At 46.5% G+C, this 15,096-nt stretch overlaps 1 protein-coding gene across 14 annotated transcripts in view; it reads left to right on the top strand.

Annotated features, from left to right (window-relative positions):
- DOCK5 (dedicator of cytokinesis 5) overlaps positions 1 to 15,096 on the top strand; it is a 240,180-nt gene that overhangs the window by 16,081 nt on the left and 209,003 nt on the right. The window contains exon 1 of one of the 14 annotated variants that reach the window (XM_073805830.1): positions 9,460 to 9,675. The exons of the other annotated variants lie outside the window; for them this stretch is intronic. Coding sequence (XP_073661931.1) covers positions 9,672 to 9,675 — 4 coding nt within the window. The 5' untranslated portion in view covers positions 9,460 to 9,671. Of the gene's footprint in view, positions 1 to 9,459; positions 9,676 to 15,096 lie in introns of those variants that run through there. 14 annotated transcript variants of the gene reach the window in all.

The raw sequence follows: 15,096 nt of genomic DNA, 5'->3' as shown, positions 1-15,096 counted from the left end.
CACAGACTTAGTTGTTCCGTGGCATGTGGGATCTTCCCGGACCAGGGCTGGAACCCGTGTCCCCTGCATTGGCAGATGCTTAACCACTGTGCCAACCGGGAAGCCCCCTTCCTGTATTCTTGATGACCATCCGTGATTGAATACTCTTTGCTTTCTACAATTCAGTTAATTACTTACGACACATTCTTTCTCTCTGCTTATCATCAAAACCCAATCCAAGATTTTGCTTCAGTTAAGGGCAAAATGGAATTTTCATGTTTATACCAGTCTCATCTCTTTATAATCCTAAAATTTAAAACTCGTGGAATCACATCTCATTTTGATTTGCTGGTTGTTTTTAGGATCTAAATGGCTTTTTTTTTTTTTTTGCGGTACGCGGGCCTCTCACCGCCGTGGCCTCTCCCGTTGCGGAGCACAGGCTCCGGACGTGCAGGCTCAGCGGCCATGGCTCACGGGCCCAGCCGCTCCGTGGCACGCGGGATCCCCCCAGACCGGGGCACAAACCCGCGCCCCCCGCATCGGCAGGTGGACTCCCAACCACTGTGCCACCAGGGAAGCCCTAAATGGCTATTTTATGGTGGGTAAGATCTCAGACTTTGACTCCTCTATCTGTTTGAAGACAATAAAATATGATGCCACAGTCCTATTTTGTTAAGGTAATGGACATCCTGGTGCAGACACAAGACTTGGTCTTATGTTACATAAAATAAAGTATTTCACTAATGAAACAGAACATTGTGTGTGTGTGTGTGTGTGTGTGTGTGTGTATAGTTTCTGTAGTCTAACAGCATCACTAATATGACATGCCTTAAAAATGTAAATCGTGTTTTGAGTTACTGAAGAAGATTGAGATGCAGATGTTGATTTGCTCGGGGACACATGGTAAGCTGACATCAGAACCAAGGTTACTGTTTACAGTCCTGCAGACCATAGTTTGTGCCTTGTGGCCAAGCCATGCTTAAAATCAGAATCGTCAAGGGAGAGGCAAAAGCCATTTGCTACAGAGTGAAGTTTTGGAGAGCAGCTTCTAGTGGTTTGGAATTTCGAAGTCCAAGCCTACTAACTTTTATTACTGTTTGCGTTTGTGAGATCATAGAAGGCTCTGAGCCAAGTGAGGAGGTAGGAATAAGATTAGCACACTTCCTGGTGCAGTGGGCAGTACGTAATCATTATCTGAAAGTTCACTAGGCGGGAGCCTGCCCGCCAGTAGGCTGGCCTGGCAATCAGGTGCCCGTGTTTGCAGAGCAGGCTTGATTCCTAAGTAGGGAAGGTTGGTTTGCGCTGAGTCCATCCTCAAAGGTCCAGACTAGATTCTAGTATTTCCAATTTCAAAGCCCCTAAGGCTGGACCTGGCCTGGGCTTGCAAGAATCTCCATGGAACATGTTTGAATTCCTAGGGGTCTCTGGGTGATGGGACTTTTGTCTCTGTTCCTGTACTTTTTTTTTTTTTTTGATATTTATTTTTACTATTATATTTCTTTGGCCGTGCCACACAGCTTGTGGGATCTTAGTTCCCCGACCAGGGATTGAACCCGTGCCACAGTAGTGAAAGCACTGAGTCTTAATCCTAGACTGCCAGAGAGTTCCCTCCTGTACTTTTAGGTAGCACTCTCTTACTGGCTTAGAATAGTCTGGGATCCTAAGAGGTATAAATAAATAATAAATTCACACATAACTAACTGGACTCATTAACATGGATGTATTGACTCAGGCCAACTGGAATTTGAATCTGCACTCCCTATGACTTTTCTCTGAGCACATGTTATGTTCCAGGGGCCCATGGGGTGGTTATTATATAAGATAAGGAATGTATAGAGAATCCATGGAGTGGACAGGGCTTCAGACCAGCTGGTTGCCTTCGCTTTGGCCTGACAGAGCGCCACAATATACGTCATCTCCAGCCTCGTGAATTCAGAGACATTTGGGACCAGTAGCCCTAGGCCAGCCATTTCTGGTCCTACCACACAGATTATAATAGAATCAGAAAATAGGAATCCATTGAGGACAGAATCCTGAATGACTATCTTGTGGGCCTGTAGCCTTCCTTAAAGAAGACTGGTAGCTACTTCAGTTGAAGAGTTGTCTGCATTAGAATACTCTGGAATGAATTTTCTTTTTCTTTTCTTTTTAAGGCATTTATATAATGATTTAGAGACCTAATGTACTTTAGTTTTAAAAATATTTATTTATTTGGCTAGGCTGGGTCTTCGTTGTGGCACGTGGGATCTTCGTTGTGGCATGTGGGAGCTTTTGTAGTTGTGGCATGCGGGATCTTTTGTAGTTGTGGCATGCAGACTCTTAGTTGTGGCATGCAGGATCTTTGTTGCGGCATGTGGGATCTAGTTCCCAGACCAGGGATGGAACCTGGGCCCCCCTGCATTGGGAGTGCAGAGTCTTACCCACTGGACCACCAGGAAAGTCCCTGGAATCATTTTTCAAGAACCTTGCATGCCCTGAGAGAGGCTGGTTCCTGCTTCATCTTTTGCAACGTGAGGATTGTCAGTCAAGCTTGTTTTCAAACTACTTGATAGCTTCAGGGAGGTCTCTTTGTAAGCTCACAAATTCAGAAATGCTTTTGAGCCTGCAGAAGAATTCTTTTCATGTTTGAGCTCTGATCGAAGCCAAGTGCCTTGGAAATTTTGAATCTGTCTCTTATTTCCTTTCCTGAATTAGATATGCGCCTGCTCGCTCAGTTCAGATGTGACAGCATGGCTTATTTCAGAAGCAAATGGCCCACTCCTTGAAGCAAACCATAATCCCATCACCTTTCTCTCTGGACATTTTGATTTTGATTTAAAGCTGATTTAATTAATTAATTTATTTATAATTAATTAATTAATTAATGGCTAGACCAGGTCCTGGTCGCAGCATGCGGGATCTTTAGTTGCGGCATGCGTGCAGGATCTAGTTCCCTGACCACGGATCGAACCCAGGCCCCCTGCATTGGGAGCATGGAGTCTTACCCATTGGACCACCAGGAAAGTCCCTAAAGCGGATTTTAGACCAGGAAAACAGCCCCTCATTTGTTGCTCAAAGGACTAAACTTTTAAGGATCAAATCAGAGTGTGTTAGGGAGGACATCTGGACAGGTGAACTTTTGCTTTCGTTTGTTTTCTTTGTTCCCTTCTTTACTTCTAGATGGATTTCTTTTAGATCCCAGGGGGCAAAATTCCACGTTGAGGAGGCTTTAGCTACCAGTTATAAAGTCTTAGGCAAGTACAGCATCTCTGTGGTCCTATCTTCCTAAAACCACGCCTATCAGGAAAAGACAGGGCCTCCCTGGTGGTGCAGTAGTTGAGGGTCCCCTGCCGATGCAGGGGACACGGGTTCGTGCCCCTGTCCAGGAAGATCCCACATGCCGCGGAGCGGCTGGGCCCGTGAGCCATGGCCACTGAGCCTGGGTGTCCGGAGCCTGTGCTCCGCAACAGGAGAGGCCACAGCAGTGAGAGGCCTGCGTACCGCCAAAAAAAAAAAAAGAAAAGAAAAGAAAAGACAGATGGAGGAAATATAGATGATATCTAAAACGAAACATGTGTTCTACCATAATATGTCTTTATCTTCTTGCTTTTATCAGCAGCCTTGAGTGGCAGGGTTTTATACTTGGGGAAGATTAGAGAGCTTGTTTTCTTGCTGAAATGGTCACCCTACCATGTTCTTTTGTCTGCCTTAGTTCTGAGAATTTTTTTTCGAAACTAGTTTTCACACCGTGTGTTTGGATTAAGCTTCAGGAATTATCCATTTCACAAAAGCCACTTGTTTTTTATATTCTAGGGCATTAGGGTTTGGAGGGATGATGGGTGGAATGAAGTGAACCGAGAGGTACTGAAACCAGGATTAGGAAGCTGGGTTTGTGTTTCAGTGTCTGTTACAGACACAGTCAAGTGACTTGCCTCTCTTTAGCTTAGTTTTTCCATCTGTAAACTAGAGGTAATATTTTCTTTTCTTTTTTTTTTTAAATTTAATTTGTTTATTTCTTGGCCGTGCCGTGCGGCTTGTGGGATCTTAGTTCCCTGACCAGGGATCGAACCCGTGCCCCCTGTAGTGGAAGCATGGAGTCGTAACCACTAGACTGCCAGGCAATTCCTGAGATAATATTTTCTAACCTTCCAAATTCTCAGAGTGTGAAGAATTTTCAAGTTTTGAATACTTCTGCAAATTAAGCCTTGCTGGTAAGGCCACATTCATGGACCCCAGAATGCCAGGATCCAAAGTTGACACGCCATTGAACTTTCTTCCTGAAGACTTAGGAGGTTTTGTCCAGAAAAAACTTTTGGGGCGAAGAAGCCCATTTCTTCCTGGCCTTTTTCTTCACATGCCAGTTGTAATCTGATAGTTTTCCTTCTGACTTCTTGTCAGCTTTTATATACTCTTCAGGCTGTTACGTGATCCGTGACATGAAGAACTAATGTTCTCCACTTGACAGTGAACTTGTGATCTTTTTCATCTGGTTCCTGGTTCTGAGATTTTCCCCCTAATGCTCCCAGTCATTTTTCCCAAAGGCTTAAAGGGAGATGGGGGTTGAATGTGGTTTGAAGTGTGACTCTGATGTTGTCAGATCAAAGTTTAATCCCCGTGTTTAATCCCTCACTTTGCCCTTGTCTTACAGGAGTTTGGATCTAGCGAACATAATTCCCATACACGCCAGATCCACGCCTGTAGCCACCTGGCAGACTTGAATCCTCTTGCTGCTGATTCGGTTGTCAGGGCTCAGATCTGTTGGGGGAACTCGTGGGTTAGCAGGCCTGGAATTGTAAGTGGCAGACTTGTGGAAATAAGTGTTCTGTATTCGTTCACCGTGGGCTGACCAGGTAGCTAAGTGAGGAGCAGGTATATGGTTGGCTCTTGGAAGGATCCAGAGAAATGGACATAGATCCCATTCTTGGGAAGTTTAAAATGAATGAAAGGACTCAAAGTATGAAGCCAGAAATAGCTATAGTAAAAGGCTGAACGTGAAAAGGGGTGCAGAGGAGTACACTTTGGGTTCCAGGAGTTCAGAGAAGCAGAGGTTGTTCTAATAGAGGGAAATGGGTAGGCTTCAGGGAAGAAGTTGAACTTGACAGAGGTGGGCATTGCCATTTGGGAAGGCTGACAGGTGACGTAGCACGAGCGCTGGCTGCAAGGAGGATGAGGAAGCCGTCCATTCTGGCTGCAGCGAAGGCTGGCTGAAGAGAAGAGGGAAATGACGTGGATTATGCCGGATTGTTGGGAAGCCTTGTTTACCTTGATTTTGTTTTTCTCCCTCTTTAACCATTAATGCTGCAGAGGTGCGCTGGCAAATGAGCTCTCTAGGAAAACCAACAAAATCCGCCATTTTTGTGGCATTTGCCAATGTCTGCAGTGTAAATACTCCCACTGTGGCCAATTTCCAATTACAGGTGAATTAGCAAAGAGCTCTCAGAATTCTTGAAAATTTAACATTTGGCTTTCACGTGCCAGTCCAAGCCCACTGTTGACCAGCCTGGTTTAGTGCCTGTGTGACAGTCATTCCGGTACCAGTCCGGGCACAGCCCCTGCAGAAGACCTGGGGAAGGCCGAGGTAGTCAAGTTTTACTCAGTATCCGACTCCCGCGGCCATGCTGATTGGTGCCTGGGTGCGCCCACTGCCCCAGGGAGGCCGTCCCATAGTCTGGACAATGACGTAGATCTTGGCCCAAAGAAATAAGTAGAAACAATCAGATTCCCTGTCTTGGGAATTCAAATGAAGGAATCCCAGGAAATGTTTTGCCCCAGAGGCGAAAGCTAAAAGGATGTCATTTGAGAGAGTTGGATCCATGGCAGACTGAAGTCACATGGCAGCCAAAGTTATGAATGACAAAACCATATGGAGGGCTCCCCTGGTGGCGCAGTGGATGGGAGTCCGCCTGCCGATGCAGGGGATACGGATTCGTGCCCCGGTCCGGGAGGATCCCGCATGCCGCGCCGCCCGGAGCCTGTGCTCTGCAACGGGAGAGGCCACAACAGTGAGAGGCCCGCTTATCGCAAAAAAAAAAAAACAAAAACAAAAAAAAAACCCCACCAAACAACCATATGGAAACTGAGGAAGCTGACTGATAGAAGGAAACAGGTGTGGAAAGAAACCCTCCAGCAATCTGGAGGGTGGAGGCAGGGGGTGGGGGGGGATCCAGGCCCTGGAGCTGTCCTTGCTCTCAGCAGCTTTCCAACTCCGGGTCTAAAACAGACCTTTTCCGGGGGTACCTTGAGAGGGTCTCTGTTCCTTGCAGTGCAGTGACCTAACTGGAAAAGTTTCTATGGTACCTCAAAGTACCTTGCGGGGCTTTCGTGAATACAGCAAATCTCTCCAGAGTAGCGGACAGATCATGTGCTTCTGATTGAGCTTACAGTACGCCCTTGCCCTTTATTTCATTGCACGCCCTCCCTCTCTGCACTCCTCCCGAATGGCTTGTGGATATGATTTTGTTTTCATTCCAGCAGGGCTGCTTTAGAAGCCACGATGTTGAAAGAATAGCCAGTGGGACGTGTGATGGGGGTGATATTTCATTGGCACTCACCATGATAGAAAATCATGAGAAAATTGGAGCCATTAGCAGTAGGGAAGGAAAAGGAGTTCTTTCTTTGCTGAGAGCGTCTGGTGAGTGAGGGTATGTGACGGATGCCCTGTACTGCCTTGCATGAAATGCCATTTGAAAGAGGCTTAGGGCAGTTTTGAGCCATCTGATGTCCTCACTTACACGCAAATTTGTGAATAATGAAATTGTTAGGAAGGGGAAGGCATGCTTCAGTGTTTTTGCCCAGAGGCTTAGTCATGAGAGGAGCTACTCTGAGAGTCCAGTGGTTCAGAATGGCAATCTGGTGTGGTGAGGGACAGGTCCTCTCTTTCTATGGGAACATCTCATGGGGGGCTGGGGGCAGAGGGAGGGGGACTGCTTGGGAATCAACAAATGTGGATTCTTCTTAGAACTCTGTCACTAACCAGCTGTTTGACCTTCTGTAAGTTGTTTCTTGGAGGGTGCCTCAGTTTCCTCTTACCTAATGAAAGATTTTGCCTAGAGAATTTTAACTTTTCGTTTGGGAAATCAGGCTCCTTTGAAACTCCATTGAGAGCTGTGGATCCTTTCCACAGAAAATTGTGCTTATGCACGCGGACAAAATTTCACAGTTTTAGGAAGTATATACATCTTCAAGGACTCCTGAACTCCAGATTAAGAAGAGCTCTCGCATTGGATGATGTCCGAGCTTTTCTCCTATCTGTAAAAATGCCTTTTTCTAAGACTTTGGATCATGGAAGGGACCCGGAAAGTCAGCTACGGCCCTCCTTTCTGTCACGAGACTCCCCTGAAACACTTCAGACAGAATAAGACTTAAACAGCAGGGGAAGCTTGTCTGTTTTCCTCGAAGAATCCATAACCTTGACATGTGTGTTCTAAGGGAAAGAAACACACAGTACATTTAAAGTATATGTAATATAATGTCAGTTAGTGTTAAGGGCCATGAGAATTTTGATAAAGGACTGTGATACCATAAAGAATGATGGGGGGCCGGGGTGAGTGCTCTAGTTTAGTGGGGGCAGGCAGGTCACTTCTCTCAGGAGGTGACATTTGGGAAGAGATCTGAATACAAGTAGAAAGGAGGACTTCCCTGGTGGTCCAGTGGTTAAGACTCCGTGCTCCTAACACAGGGGGCCCCGGGTTCGATCCCTGGTTGGGGAAGATCCCGCATGACATGTGGCACGGCCAAAAAAAAAAAAGGAAAGGAGCCATGCAAATCTAGGGCAAGAATGGTCCAGGCAGATATTTTGGGACAACTGAGGAGCAGTACCCAGGGCCAGTGTGGCTGGAGCTGAATGAGCGAAGGGGGCTGGGAGGGAGTGGTAAGGGCTACGTCGGGGGGCTTGGCAGAGTTTGGGTGTGGGTAGTTCTGTGTCCACTTGGAAAACAACTGGAAATATCTTGAACGACATCTCATAATAATGGGTTATTCAGGGCTTCCCTGGTGGCGCAGTGGTTGAGAGTCCGCCTGCCGATGCAGGGGACACGGGTTCGTGCCCCGGTCCGGGAAGATCCCACATGCCACGGAGCGGCTGGGCCCGTGAGCCATGGCTGCTGAGCCTGCGCGTCCGGAGCCTGTGCTCCACAACGGGAGAGGCCACAACAGTGAGAGGCCCGCGTACCACACACACAAAAAATGGGTTATTCATTAAGCCATCCATTCATTGGATAAATTTTGTTCATTACTCACAAAGTGCAAGGCCGTGAGCTGTTGTATAAGACAGTGGTCCTCAAACCTGGTGTGTGTCAGTAGCACCTGGACAGCTTTCTGAAGATAAAGGTTCCAGAGCACCAAGACCAGACTCTCTAGGGAGAGAAGCCCAGGCCCCTGCTGTGTTTTGTTTCAGAAACTTCTCAGGTGATTCTGATAAGCAGTTGTTGGATCCGCCTGGGGAATAAGTACCATTGGGAAAAGGTAGCCCCATTTTCAGTGGAGCAGAGGGGGTAGGATTATGCCTGAATTGCTCCATGCTTGTAGGAGAATATATATTTCATAAGAGAAGCACAGGACATGCTAAGGAGGGTTTCAGAAGAGGAAATGAATACTTTCCTTTGGAGGGGACAGGGGAGGCCCAAGGAACAACCAAGCCAGTTTCTTCACTCATGAAATGGGGATGGAATCAGTGGGTTGTAAGGACGAAGTGAGTAAGTGCCTGAGAACTTTCCAAACAGAGTCTGGCACATAGTAAGTGCTCAATAAATGTCACCAGTTATTGGAGTTGGGTCTTAAAGAATGGTTAGAATCTCTGAAATATGAAATGCTGTCTATGTAGTTTGTCATCTAATAAAGATTTTATAAATAGGGCTTCCATGTAAGGAACATTCGAATAGCCAGCTATTACAAAAGAGGGGGGAAAATAATCTGGCTGTTAGCTTGATGGTTACTCCTAGTAAACAAGGAAATCTATCTGCATAACCTTGTACAGGAAACCTTTTGTTCCTGAACATCGATTGGGGTTTAATCTGATACATTTGAACCTTCTTCACTGTATTCACTTATTGTTTGATTTATTGGACGAACCAGCTTTTAAGAACCAACCGTGGGCTAAGCATTGTGCTCCACGTAGCAGCCAAGTGCTCCGTGCCCGAGGTCCGGAGGAGCCTACATCGTAGTAGGGGAAACAAGAAGTACACATAAAAGTCATATTAAGTTGGGTCTTCATTCCGTAGGTACCACCTAGGAAGGGGACTGGATACATGCCTGCCCTTACAACATCTGGGCCCCATTTCAGTTGGAAAGTCTGTTTTAAAAGGACATACCCAGATGTGTCATGTGACTGTCACCCATTCATCCAAAGCAGTGTCTACATCGTTTTGCTTTTGTCTAGGCCTGCAAGTGAGAGAGAGCGTTGAGACCTGCTTTGTGCTGGACTGGAGGAAAACCTAGGAAAAAGAAGGCTCTGGAAGGCCAGTGTGATCTCCAGAGCTGTCATCCAAATGGGGCTGAGAGAATGCTACGCCCTCTTCCACCATCGCATGTAAATAAATGCTCAGGAAAGAGGTTAAGCGTTAGGGCTTGGCTCTGTTTAATTGACCCTGGATTGTGACTGCCAAAAGCAAATAAGGATTAATCTGCTGTTTGGAGAGTATTCCCTGGCGGTTCAAAGGATAATGTCTTGATTCCAAGAAAGCCTGAGCTTTGTGGATTGCCCACAGTGGACGTGGATGGGTGAGTTTGTTTGCAAAGGCCCCCTGGCTGGGCCTTGGTGGAGTGGTGGGATGTATGGGTTGGAATGAAAGATGGAAAGTTGAACCCCGGGCTCAGTGGGAGTCTAATCAAGAGAGAAGTTTCCTGTGGATCGGGCCAGACCCAGGAGGCGGGGGAGGCCTCTCTATTTCCGGCATGAAATGAGCCGGCCATATGGAAAAGGCGAGGTGGGTGTTCCAGCAACTTCCCTGGGGTAACTCCCGTTCAGCGCTCAGCTCACCTAGACCCAGCTGTTCCGTTTCACAAAAAAGTCAGCTGCCTGGAAAACAACGCATCAATGTAGCAAAACAGAGCCGATAATCTCTAGGTTGTTTGTCCTTCTTTGGGCTGGGAGAACTGAGTGTTGCTTCTCTTTTGTGTCCTGAGTGTGTTGTGCTCTTTCCCGAAGGTTTTCGAGAGGTGAGAAGCTGGAGACCTGGGAGGCAGAGCTCATTTTTAGTCGTTTGGGTTTTCCTTGAGCTCCATCAGGGCTTAATTAGAGCATCCTTTTGAGTAGCCTTCCGGGAGGAATAAACTTTCTTTGTGAATACCTCCCCACACCCCAAGGAGAAGGAAGCACGCAAATTAAATGCACACCCAGAATTACAGGCATTCTAATCCTGACATCGTAAACACATTTACTCTTGAAAATGAGTGCAGTGAAACTGGGAGATAGTACGCTTCTGACTGTGGCAAAGAGGCCCTATAGGATGTTCAGAGAGGGTGGAGGCTGAGGCTGGGGTGAGCAAAGCTGCTCCCAGGTCCTGTTTGCTCCGCCACCTGCCCCTCTGCTTTTAGAGAACGAATTCTTCGTTTCACTTTGCTTGTTCCTCTTTTTCTCCTTTTGTGGTACACGGGCCTCTCACCGTTGTGGCCTCTCCCGTTGTGGAGCACAGGCTCCGGACGCGCAGGCTCAGCGGCCATGGCTCATGGGCCCAGCTGCTCTGCGGCATGTGGGATCTTCCCGGACCAGGGCACGAACCCGTGTCCCCTGCATCGGCAGGCGGACTATCAACACTGCGCCATCAGGGAAGCCCTGCTTGTTCCTCTTTTGATTTTAACCTTGAGTGCTTTGTTCCTGCTCCTGTTGAATTTGGTGTACAGGCGGGTGTAGAAGGATGAGTGAGACTCCAACGCTGGCCTGTGAGTGGGAAGTGGCTTGGGGGTCAGTAATCCAGGAGGCGTGATGGGGCAGACGTTTCTGAGCACCTCTGATAAAGGGGAAGTGGCATTTTCACACCTGAACCTACAGTTCAGTCTGATCCAGTAATTCCTGATTTCAGTCTCATCTTTGTCTCTTCAACCTCCATAGGTAGGACATTCATGGTCAATGTCTCTAACTTTGCACACTGATTCTCTCTGCAGGAGTGTCTGAGGGTCTGAGAAGAGCCTTCCCTACAGTCTGTCAGCCGCCGCTCCCCTCCCCCCGACCCACCCCACCTACACGGTTGGTCTCAGGGCTCCTTAGCTCAGGTGGTTCTCTGGTCCCTTAGAGCCCGTGGTGAATGCCAGCCCCTCGCCCCTGTTTTCTTAGTGGATGCAAGTCCTATCAATTCAGTGGACGTTGGTCGGTTGCTCTCTTGCCAGCTGTGTACGTGTGAAGGGGACAGAGATGAATGGGACGTTGGGTTGTGGCACAGGGAGAGGCCCCGTCTGTCGCAGGCTGCCCAGCTGAGTGGATGACACGGCACAGAGGACCAGAATGGGCTGCCAAACCCCAACGTGGTTTCTGTCCTCCACTGGCCAACCCCAAATTGCCTCTAACCAGCAGGAAGCTGGTGGCTCGAATGACAGAATTCACATGATTCTGGCTGGATATTTTTCTCCCGTGCATCACCCAGTGAGTCCAGGAAAGAAGGGACGTGATCTGTGAGTGGGAGTTTGGGAAAACGTGTGAGCTGTTGAGCTGGGGAAATCCTGGAGTCTGTTTCCGAGAGGGAGTCATCCTCTCCACCGTGGGGATATGGTTCTTTAGACCAGGGAGCGCCCTCACAATGGTTCAGCTGGACTCTTTGTGTCTGTCTGAAAAGCGTGGGGGAATTGGGTGGTGAGTTTGATTTCAGCTTTAAAAACATGGATAAGCTAGAGTGACTGGCAGCCAGCGTATACTGTGGGAACAGAGCACCTTTGAACAAAACAAGAGTCACTGTGTATGGGGTGGGGAGGTTTCTCTTTTCCCGTGTCCTGGATCCATAGACATTGAGGAGAGGGAGGTGAAATTTCAGTTCTTTGAGTGCAGGAATTGCTTCCTCCAGGCCCCCCCCCAGCATCCAGCCCATTATCTGGTCCTGGGTAGGGTCTCCACGGCCACTTGTAGGATGTGTTATGGTAGTAATCCATTTTGAGGGAGGAACAGTGCAAAGATAGGGGAGAAAGGAATTGTTCCTCCCAAGCAGGAGAGCAATTTGCAACCTACTCAATCTCTTGGACTTTATGTTATTTCTATTTCTGGCAAGCGATGTTTCTGACTACAGTGTGTAACACTGGAACACAGGCTTTTTGTTTTTAAACCATAAATAAGACCATTTATTAAAGGGCCATTTATTAAAGCAATGTTATCCTATTGTTAAAGAATTTACAATAATGTAAAGTGACAACTATTAACTTTGATATCACTTCTCCCAATATGGATAGCATAAAAGCTTATTATAATTTCTATATTAAGTTATTAAAAATAACATCTCACGAGCTTCCGTGGTGGCGCAGTGGTTGGGAGTCCGCCTGCCGATGCAGGGGACATGGGTTCGTACCCCGATCCGCGAAGACCCCATGTGCCGTGGAGCGGCTGGGCCTGTGAGCCATGGCCGCTTAGCCTGCGCGACCGGAGCCTGTGCTCCGCAACGGGAGAGGCCACAACAGTGAGAGGCCCGCGTACCGCAAAAAAAAAAATAACTCAGATTTTTCTTAATCTTTTCAAACCCTTCACACACGCGCGCACACACACACACATATACACACACACACTTTCATATAATAATTGAGAGGGGATTTGTCAAAGTCTTTTGTGTTTAAAACAACTAATTATATTGATGATCTCTGGACTCCTAAATCATGGGCATCTTAAAAAGGAGCAATTGAAGTTAGTTATTTGAGTCACCATCAGTTTTCTGCATTTAGTACTCATGGGGTAGTCCCGGTCTGTGGTATTATTTTATTTGAGAGTTTTGGGTTCTTATTTCTGTGCCAGCTGATTTCAGCATCGAATATGCCAGATACCAGGCATAAAGTTCTAGTGCCTTTAGTTCCAGTGACCCAGTTCACAGAAATCAAGCTTGGATGCTTGGTGGGGTGGGAACAGTGGTTCAAGGTCAGCTGTGAGGGAATGTTATTGCCCAAGCCAGCAAGAAGGGGACCATGTCTGTGATTTCAGAGAGAATTTTAGATGATGCAGTACATGGTATGAATGTAACAGTGAATCAGACAGTGAGGAAATGATTTCCTTTGAATTGTCTTTCAATACCGCTGGTTTCACCACATAGAAAGTCTCAGGTGCAGTGTGTTCATAACACCTGTAACATTTGCAGTCTCAATCTTGCTGGCTACTGTAGCTGCTATGATTCTGATACTTGTACTACCTCCCCTTCTGCCAGGTTATTTTTCTTTTTTTTTTCTTCTCTTTTCTGTGCTGTAGTCTTCATGTTGGAGAATTTCCCCCAAATGTTTACTGATCCCTTGACTACTTGTTCATATAGGAGAATGAGAAACTCAGCTCTCTTTTTTAAAAAAAACAAAAAACTTTTTAAAGTTTTAAACTTTTTAAAGCAAAAATGCTTTTATCTGTAGAATTTTCTCTGGGCAATTGAGATTCTCCAAGAAAAAATTTTCTAATTTCGAATATAGGCAGAACATACCTGGCCACCAGGGCTCTGAGACATCAGTGAGAGGAGGGGGCTGGGGTCATCAACTCAACTTAATATGTAAACCCATTCATCCTGTTTCATGCCACCATCTGTCTCTGTTCTGTGGTGTCCCTGAGTTGGGAACATCTCTCATTCAGTTTTTACAGAGGATAGACTTCCTGTGTCCTGTGGGGGTGGAGAAGGGATTGTTCTCTGGAAGTGTGGAGGGGGTGGGGATGTCATTCATTTTATCCAGCCTCTCAAATTTCCTGGTCCTGACAGCCTGTTTCTCCAGTCTGTCCATAATTGGGGTCAATCTATCCATTGTAGATCCCATTATTTCTACAGGTTTTCTCCCCAAAACCTCTGCTGTTGTTACGTATTTATTAGCTTGTTTCCTGTTTTTCCAACTACAACTGAACTTTATCTTTGAATTCTTTTGTCTGTTTCTGTTTCCCAAAGAATATTTCCAATAAGTGGAATTACTGGATCAAAGAGTAAGAGTATTTAAAGTATTTGAAGCTTTTCAAAAGCTTTAGCTGTATTCTGCCAAATCTTAAATTCCAGTTTCACAATTAATCATCATCATCGTCATCATATCTATCACCACCATCACTGTATTCATCACTGTCACCATGACCACCATCAACATATCCGTCACCATCACCATGACCACCATCAACATATCCGTCACCATCACCGTGACTACCATCAACATATCTATCACGGTCACCATGAGCACCATCATCATATCCGTCACCATCATATCTATCACCGTCACCACCATCATCATCTTCACTAAATGAGCACTTGCAGGGACTATTTTAAGCACTTTACACTCTTACGTCATTTAATCTTCACAGCAATCCTGTGCAAAAGGCACAGTTACTAGCCAGTTTGGCAGAGAAGAAAAGGGAGGCTTAGAGAAGTTTAATACCTGCCCAGGGTTACAGAGCTAGTAGGTGGTAGAGCTGGGACTCATATTCAGACCCACCTGACTGCCTAGTTATGCTGATCCTATCAGCCCACCATCCCCAGGGCTGCCCTGTGCTTCTTCTCAGGGCTCATCTTCAGGGCATTTGGGAGTAAAGAAATGTGCTCAGAGTCTTACCTTCCCTCTCTCCTTCATCCCTCCAGGTTAGCAAGGAGTGTTGGCTTTTGCTAGGGGTCTCTGCTGTTCCTGGGGACACTGTATTTTCTCTCAACAAAAAACTGTGAATTGGTGTTCTCAGTTTCTTCATACAGCTCCATTCTGCATTGTGGTGTAGGAAGAATATCTCCAAGGCTCTGGCATGTGGAAAGGGCTTTGGCCTGGTTTCTAGGATGGATGCAGATTTTTCTTTCTTCTGATAATTTCCACCATTATTTCCGAGGGGATCTGAGAGGGAGACCGTACCCCTGAGAGCCTGTACCTTATCACGTAGGAATAGTTCCCAAACCCCATCTTTAAAATAAATGGAAATATAATTCAATTGGTCATATCATGTTCACTTCTGGATGAGTGGATATGATAGCTTTGAATATCCCCTTGTCTCAGATGGTCCTTTATTTTCTCAAATATAAA

Source organism: Tursiops truncatus, chromosome 6, assembly GCF_011762595.2.
Source record: "Tursiops truncatus isolate mTurTru1 chromosome 6, mTurTru1.mat.Y, whole genome shotgun sequence".
NCBI classification, from domain to species: Eukaryota; Metazoa; Chordata; class Mammalia; order Artiodactyla; family Delphinidae; genus Tursiops; species Tursiops truncatus.
This window is presented reverse-complemented; position numbering and strand designations above follow the sequence as displayed.